The sequence below is a fragment of the Sander lucioperca genome, chromosome 11, assembly GCF_008315115.2.
Source record: "Sander lucioperca isolate FBNREF2018 chromosome 11, SLUC_FBN_1.2, whole genome shotgun sequence".
NCBI lineage: Eukaryota > Metazoa > Chordata > Actinopteri > Perciformes > Percidae > Sander > Sander lucioperca.
Window position 1 is genome coordinate 19,951,689 of NC_050183.1, and position 8,844 is coordinate 19,960,532.

General features: G+C 38.7%; 1 protein-coding gene across 4 annotated transcripts; it reads left to right on the plus strand.

Annotated features, from left to right (window-relative positions):
• The first annotated feature begins 2,244 nt into the window (after positions 1 to 2,244).
• On the plus strand, positions 2,245 to 8,825 carry henmt1 (HEN methyltransferase 1). Of its 4 annotated transcripts, none has more exons than XM_036007219.1 (9): positions 2,245 to 2,525; positions 3,836 to 3,948; positions 4,667 to 4,801; positions 5,041 to 5,223; positions 5,419 to 5,605; positions 6,159 to 6,330; positions 7,547 to 7,643; positions 8,009 to 8,166; positions 8,519 to 8,825. In XM_036007219.1, exons 1-9 carry the CDS (start codon positions 2,442 to 2,444, stop codon positions 8,620 to 8,622), a joined length of 1,233 nt encoding a protein of 410 aa, XP_035863112.1. In that variant the 5' UTR covers positions 2,245 to 2,441; the 3' UTR covers positions 8,623 to 8,825. The 4 variants fall into 4 exon arrangements, with proteins under 4 accessions (XP_035863112.1, XP_031138181.2, XP_031138182.2 ...); XM_031282321.2 differs by having other exon boundaries at positions 2,247 to 2,525; positions 6,111 to 6,330; positions 7,532 to 7,643; XM_031282322.2 differs by having other exon boundaries at positions 2,248 to 2,525; positions 6,111 to 6,330; positions 7,544 to 7,643.
• Positions 8,826 to 8,844: the final 19 nt, after the last annotated feature.

The window sequence follows — 8,844 nt, forward strand, 5'->3', positions numbered from 1 at the left end:
AGGTGTGAAGCTGCCTGGAGGGGAAGATTATGATTAGAGCCTCATATTCAGTGCAAAAGAGTTTAGAGCCCAGCAATTATTGAGAATAGAGACAAAATATGGAAATTTTACTTTGAGAGACCCAGTATTACGAAAACCAAACTACATAGCCTACATGCCAAAAAAAAGCTCTAGAATATCAATCAGACCCACATTATTGGAAATAATTACTACAGCACTTGGTGGTATTGAGTAGCCTACAAGTTTATCATGATTCACTATTATAGTGACACATTTATACATAAAAAGATACTAAAAATGACATTAACATTTACAAGTGAATCTCGGCCTGTCTTAGCTTTTTAAAAACAGTCCAAAAACTTGTATAGAGGGTGGACTAACAGCTAAAGTCTGTCTTTTTCGCATAGAACAAACAAAGCTTCCATCCATGAATTTAACTCATACGCACCATTAGCTGTCACATTTCAAGAAAAGTGTCTGTGCCTGAAGTGGGAGAAGGAGATGATGAGAAACAAGTTGAGCGTCACAGTGAGCAGAGCGAGGCAGCACAGCAGTGTTTTGATAAACACGGCCTGGGGAGTAACAGACGTGTTCAGGGGAGGGACACAGTGGTCAGCTACTTCCAATGTCTCCACTATCAAGAGATCTGAACAGAGAGCTGAACAGGTCTAGCAGCCTCTTGATTAACTTTTTCTTTCTTAAGGTTAGATATTTATCTCTCTTAATTTCCATCATCTTTGCTGTTGCCCTCCCCCCCTCTCTCTCTCTCCTCCTCTTGTGGACACTTCCTCCCATCAGCTTGTATTCCCCATAATTCCTGATCATCAACTCTTCCATTACATTATTCACTCCCCCACATTTCCCTCCCTCTTTCAAACTACCACTATCCACTTTGCATTGATACGCTTTGCATGTGACAAATAGAACCAAAACTATATGGCTGAATACACTTAAATTAAAGCTGCTCTAATTGATATTTTTATATAAAGAATGGCTCAAATGTGTAATGTTAAAGGATGAGTTGCTCTGGGTGTCTTTTAACGCATTGTTTTCATGTTTCAGCCATGACTTTACAGTTTTGGTTCACTCTCATCAGCGTTGTTTTTGAACCACAGCAGGCAGCTTTTTTAAGCAAAAAAGCTTTGATAAACCCACTTCACACTACCTACTGATCGCCAAACAGTTGATTGAAAAAGTGCTAGTGCACGTAATGGAGGATTAAGGAGCTTAGGAGCCAAACATTTCCTTCAGGAGTTGGTGGACACCTAGGAAGGAGAGGGAAAGGAAATATTGGACTTTATACTGTATTCATCAGATCTGTTTTATATGGTGATCAGGGCCCAAAATTAGCAGCCCACCACTCGCACATGTATCTACTGTACATTGATGAATAACATAAATGAGGTCAGCTAACATTGGTGGGTTGATGAAATGGGCCTACTTCACTACAAATTCTTATCAATACATCACAAAAGATGATTGGCCACATTTTCACAAATAAGGAAGGAGGGGAGTACAGTATGTAATATGAAAATATGTATTTTTGAATTTGGGTGAACAAATTCCTAAACCCTACAACTATGAGCACAACAAAAATACATTATTCTCTTTTGTTTTATTTTGTAATGTGCCCATTAGGTATTTAGATGCTCTTTGTACTTGAAGTAAACTTGTGTATTGTTTTAACTGTCTTCATCATTTAGTATTTGAAGGTATTTTGATATGATTTAATTACATATTAGAACAGCAGTGTTTCATAATATAAGGCATTTTCGTGTTTGATAACTAAAGATTTACCCTTGGAACCTATCAGTAACTTCTGTTTTTAACACAGGCCTCAATTACTTTAATTTTGGCATTCATTTTGACTGGTCACTCAACAGATTTATGAGACTGTTCAGCTTTGAAGAACGTTAATAATAAACATACTGACAGGATACATTTAGGAAATAATTTAAACATTTCCATTTTTTATAGGCCAAACAAATAATCGATTGACTAAAATAAATAATACATTTTGACATCCTGCTGGCCATAGAGGAAAAGAGTTTCACCAAAAGACTGTAGGATTCATCCTCTGTACAACATGCATGTCTGTACATTCAATTCATTCTGTCTGTAAATTCCATTGCAAACCTCTAGCATCAACAGGTGTTGAGATATTTTCAGTCTGGATTAAAGTGGTGGACCGACCTATTTTATACAGTCTTTCTATGGAACCGCTCAGAGTAACGTTACAGACAGACTACCATCCCTAGGAGCTAAAATACTTAGGTAAATTCGCCTTTACCTGGACAAATCTACCTTGTGTTTGCATTAAATGGTTTACACTACAGGCATCGTCGTTGTTCAAAAAAATGAATAAAATAAAAATACCGCGTCATCACTAAATAATAACAGCGCCCTCTGGGGTCCGGCGAGGACGGTAGCTGAACGCGAAGATGGATTCAATCTTCAGTCCGCCACTTCACAGACAGAGACATCAGTTTGTCATAGATTTTGTCAAGAGGAACAAACCCAAAAAGGTGGCTAACATCTTAATGAGAAACACACTTCTAACTTCTAAACCAACGTTGGTTTGAGCATGTATGCTAACGATAATTCAAAAGCTAGCTAACGGAATCGCCGCAGCTAGCTAAAGGTTTTACCGAACAAATAACGTCGTAGAGCTAACGTCAAACTTTGGTAACGTTGGGTATATTTGCACAACAACCTAGCTAGCAAGTTGAGCATTACATATTTTTCATAACGTTAATGGTTTGGGCGTTTGCCGTGATAACTTTAACATTGTAAAGAATAACAAACCCGAACCTTTGGGAAACTTGTATTTCTTCAACTTAAAAAAACAAAGTTTGTTTGCTAACGTGACAGCCATAGCTAACCTTTTCACCGTGCTTTTCACCGATCCCATTAACGACTGTGCTGCGGTCAAACTAGCCGTCACTCCGCGGCACTATTTTTTATTTTTTTTATTTTACAGTGTATGGATTGCGCAAGGATACCCCCGGTTTTCCCATAGACTGTATATTATTAGTCTATGGGTTTTCCAAATAAGTTGTTAACACAGAGTAGTATAAAATACATATATGGAAATAATATTAATTGGATTAACAGGAAGTATAAAAATACTGTGTCCATTTTATCAAAAAAATAACTGCTAATTGTGATTAAAAAAAGACTTTCTTTTTTATATTTTAAGGACAACTAGCGTTATAGTCTCACAATCAAGCATTTTATGATTATAATGTTAGATATGGATGGATAATAATAGAATTCCTGCATGTACTTTGAAATGCCTGCCTTTCTGAAACTTGAGTTGCTGTAAAAACAAACTGCTCCATAATTTCTGACAGTGATGATACATTTGAGTTCAGGACATCTCTGACTACATTTCACTCAACTCAAATATATAAGTCACTATCAGATATGATTTGGCAATGTGTTTACAGCATCTCAAGTATCAGAAAGGAAGTCATTTCAAGTTACAAATGTGGTACTTTTACTTTGAAAAATCTCTAAATTGATACAATAAAATGCTTGATTTTGAGTCTGTATAGTCAGAGATGTTCTGGACTCACATTTATCATTCATTGTCAGAAATTATAATTTTTTTCCTCAATTTGGTGGAGTTTTAGAGCTAACGGTAGCTATATTTGCACTAACCTAGATTGAAATCAACTTATTAGCGTTAATTGTTCTTCATAATGGTTTGTGTTTTTTACAGTGATAACCCATTCAATATTTATCTCCCTCTAGCCAATAGTCTACTGAAGTTACTTTAGCTTTTACCCAGATTCCCCAGTTAGCCTACGTCATCTTATTTCTTTCTCCTCAGGTGGTGGACTTGGGCTGCAGTGAGTGCAGCCTTCTTCAAAAACTGAAGTTTCACCGTGAAATTGAACTGCTGGTTGGAGTGGACATCGATGGTGCCAATATAAAAAAAAAGATGTATGTATGTTTAAAAAAGCCATCATCCAGGACTGGGCTCTTTCTCTGATAACAATACATGGTACGATATGGCAGATACAGGGTGCAAAATTAACTTTTTTTGCCCACCAGCCAAACGACTAGTGAATGTTCAAATGTTACCATCCACACAATACATTACTATTGTTTTTTTTTAGCTGGTGAGTAAAGGAAATCTACCAGCCACTTGCATGTGTCACTAGCATTTGGCTGCATTCGGCTAATGTTATACCCTGGGCACAACAGAAACAATTAGTTGATTCATCAATTGAGTATTCAACAGAAAAATAATCAGCAACAATGTTCATAATCAGTTTATTTCACTTGTTAAATCAGAAAAAATTGTGAATATATTTGCTGGTTTAACTTTTCAAATGTGAATATTTCAAAACCATCTTGGGTTTTTGGACTGCCAACCAATAGAACATGTGATTGGAAACTGTCACTGTCCTCTTGACATTGCAAAGACTAAGTGATTAATGGCTTAATCTGAAAAAAGATGAATGAATAATAAAAGTATTGCAGTCCTAGATGTATGCAAAGTCAAATTAAATATTAGTAGTTTCTCAAGCAGGGCCCTCCCCCTGCTTGTTGGATAAGAGCTTGTTCTTTGACTCCTCGATCACCTCGTGCTTTTTGTTGTGATAAGTAATACTGTGTGGATTGATAATGTGTACACTGTGCTTATATGTTCCTTCAGGCATGGATTAGCGCCTATGTCAACTGACTATCTGCAGCCAAGTTATGATCAGCTGCGCATTGAGCTGTACCAGGGCTCAGTCACACAAGAAGACGCCCGCCTCAGAGGATTTGATCTGGTGACCAGTATAGAGCTGTAAGGGGCTGTTTGGCTGTTGAGGTTCAATGTCTTCAAGTGTTCATGCTTTGGCAGCTATCGGTAGAAATATTCGTCTTTTTGTTTCATATTTTGTCAGTTGTCTTGTTCTCTTGTTTTAACACCTTTTCCCCATGTTTATGTGGTCTTTCTCTCTATCAGTGTGGTTTCCATCTTTCTATTTCTGTGTCCCTCTGGACCATTACTTATCACCATGTTTCCTCCCTGGCTGTCTGCAGCATAGAGCACCTCACTCTGGCTGACGTGAAGCGCTTCTCTGAGGTGGTGTTTGGTTACATGACCCCAGTAGCGGTGATCGTCAGTACTCCAAACTCTGAGTTCAACCCGCTTTTCCCTCGACCGGCAGGTTTCAGACACAGTGATCACAAGTTTGAGTGGACCAGAGCAGAGTTCAAGTCCTGGTATGCTGGTTTTTCCATTTTCAGGCTTTTTTCGAGTGTAGTGGAAAGCACAAAGTTGATGGCGTTGATGAACATGATAGAGACAGCGAATGCTAATGGATAAATCCACCCTAAAACACATCAGCAATGTTATATATTCCTCAATCAACAATAAAGATTTAAACTGAATTGTGTTAACATTACATCTTTCCTCAGGGCTCTGAAGGTGTGTTTGGAGTACGGTTACGAGGTGGAGTTCACTGGTGTTGGACAGGCGCCACCCGGCCAGCAGGAGAGAGTCGGCTTCTGCTCCCAGATTGGTGTGTTCCACTGGCTCGGGGGGAGACAGGAGTGTAACATGTTGTTTGGTGATGATGCTGAGGATGTGTTTTCATACACACTGGTGAGTAAACTTCTTTATAGATAGTCATTTCTGAGTCATGTTGGCCCAGTCTTAAAAGACACAACCTGTCGCTATGTGACTGATTTATGGGGATTTTTATTCCCCTCTTTCCCGCTCCATATTTTCTGTTGCTCTCTAGTTTCACTACCAAATAAAGGCAACACTAGTATACACATATGTCATATATTTTTGCTGAAACAACTTAAAATTGGTTGTTAGAATAATGTATTGAATTCAAAAGTTTTTTTTGGGTGTCTGGGGTTGTTTAGAGTTTCCTTATATTCAGTCAGCTGATTAACAGATCACCAAAGATGCTAAGTGCACACAACATTCTCATCATCAAAAAAACAACAACTTTTATTTATTTTGAGTTCTATATTTACTCTTAGAAGACACAAAAATATGTGGGGGCACTCAGGATGCTCTCACAATCGGTAAAGGTTTCTATGATAATCTGATATGTGATCTATGTCTCTTTTTTTTTTAAAACCTGTTTCTGTATCAGCTCTATAGTATAAACTACCCCAGCCTGCATGACAACAACATCTTGCAGAGGGTCCTGGTGAGTGAGGTGTTGTACTGGGCAGAAAAGATGAAGAGAAACTGGATTGAGGAGAGGACTGGTGAGAGGGATGACACTTATACATTGTGTCCGGCTGAGGGTGAAGGGGAGGAATGCCTCAGAGCGTCGGAGCGACACATGGAGATGGAAGACAAACAGACAGGTGAACGTCCCGACAGTTGTTCACAGTTCCTAAAAATTGTGTGTATATCTTTGATTTGATAATATTTTAATGAATTTAAGCATATTTATTCTGTTTTATCCTGATATATGTATATATGTACATGTACATGTCTTGTATGTCTGGTGAGCCAAAGAAAAATTTCCACCCTGGTGGACAATAAAGATTTATTCTATTCTATTCTATAATATGGAAACAAATATTGGAAGCAATAGGGCCAGCACAAAGCGTCCAGGAAATTATTTTGAACTGTCTGAATCTCAGTTCCATTGGTGTGTTTTCTCCTAAATCAAAGGTTTCTCCAGAATATCATTGTGTTTTGTACTGCCAGGTTGTTTGTGATAAAAATGTTCTTGGCAAGTTTAACACATAAGAAGCTTAAAGGTGCACTATGAGTTCCTGCATGGTTTCAGCGCGATTTCATTTTTGTCTTAAATCGTAGGCATCTCTCCTTGATCCGCTAGCTGCCTGCCCCCTGAATACACCGTGAAAAAGCCCGGTCTCGGGTAGGGCTGTGTATTGGCAAGAATCTGGCGATACGATACATATCACGATACATGGGTCATGATTCAATATATTGCAATATATTTCAATACTGTGCGTAAGGCGATATATTGGGATTTTTTTAAAGTATGATTTTAGAAAAACTTATATTTAAAAAAAGACATGATGTTCAAAGTCAAAGAAGTTTACTTTAGGTAAACAATTCAGTACACAGAAAATCAAACTGCCAGTTTGGGATTGTGGTTCACAGGTTCTTAGTGAGCAAATTTTGATATGCTAAAGTAGGCCAAAGTTCAGCCGTAGCTACGTTGTTAGCTTCTAGCAAAACGTCAGGCACTGCTAAATAAAATATCGCGATACTCAAGTGTATCGATTTTTTTCTTACACCCCTAGTCTCGGGAGACAACACAGGGGTTGTTAAACGTCAAACAAACACTAGAGGCACAGGCTGTGCACCAAAATACAACAAACCAATCCAGCCAATCACTGACAAGATGGTTGGGGGAGTGGGTGGGGATTAGTGACAGTTAGTTAGTCATTACAGTTATGGAAACATGGGGGGAGGGGCGAGCTTGCTCTGTTTTGTTTGGAATTTACTTGGAAGGTCAACAGAAGTGACCATGCAGGAACTCATAGTGCACCCTTTAAATGATGTTTCTTTAAAAAAAAAACAACATAGTATACCTCACAGCAGCATGTGGAGCAGAGATGAAAAATCCGGGGGAGCATCAGGAATCAGAGCTGTTTTGGACAAATGGCGAAGGACAACAGGAGTCTTGCAAATTGCGCAGGTGTGTTTCCTCAAAGAAGTTGAGGAGGAACAGTATGGCGATGGCGAGTTAAAAGGCAGTTTGTGACATGCAGATCACAAGCACAGGCCTTGTTTCTGTGGCACCTGTACTTTTGGCTTCCTGCTATACAGTTGTCTCATTACATTTGTATGCTTTACCATGTTACCAACTATTAAAAAGTATCAACGTAAAGTCCTATATTTTTTAATTTCAGTATTTGTTTCATGTAGCTGCTATAAAAAAAAAAAAACTCTCACAAATGTCATTAATTGATCTTTTCATTTGAAAAATATCTACAAAAAATTGGCATCACAGCTAGCATAAAGGTTTCATGTCGTAATGTCACTTTTTGTGTGCGCTGGCAGGTGTGTGTCTGTACCTCTGGCTGTGCTTTGGTCCTGCTGCCCCAAACTCAGTGCCCTGAGTGGAAGTCTCAGTAATCTCAGACATGTCCTGATGGATAACCCCGAAGTTAAACTGAGCCAGGACGGCTCTGCTGTGCTCCTAAATGACCAGGAACAAGGTACTGTTAACATGTGATCACTTTGATGTCTATTATATGTGTAAAACTTAAAACATTCATGATGAGAAGGGGAAGAATATATTTCTATAAGTTGTCAAAGTTAGTAAGTAAGTTACTCTTCTTCTAGTGTATATTTCTTCTCCACTGGTGATGTTCCACTTAAGCAGACTAGTCGACACAGTATTGGTTTTTCAAAGCAGAGGCATCGCTGCAAGACGTATCGATGCCTTGCTTCAACAGTCACTGCCACTTTGACTGTGTCCGATGCTTCTCCCTCCAGTGCGTATTCTATGAATTAAGAAGTTTTTGTGGTTGTGACACTAGTCTTTCATTCGTGTTTTTTTTTTTTTAGACCTTGAAGAGGAAGAAGAGGATCATGATGATTTGGAGGACAGCGGGTATGCAGTATGCTCCCACGGTGCTGAGCCAGAGGAAGACTGGGAGAAAAATGTTTGATCTGGAAGGTGCAGCTTTGTTGTCGGGACAGTAGCTGACTTGAGTGAGCAAACGGTTTTCCTTGGTTACTACTGGACAGTGCAGTTGTAGTAACAGTTCCCAACTGCACTGTAGAAACTAGCTTTTGGATTTATTAGATGGTTTATTTTGACTGCATCTTTGGGTTATAGGTGACAATAAAGCTCTAAATGTGAGAAAAAGTTCACGTTGTGTCGTTGTGCA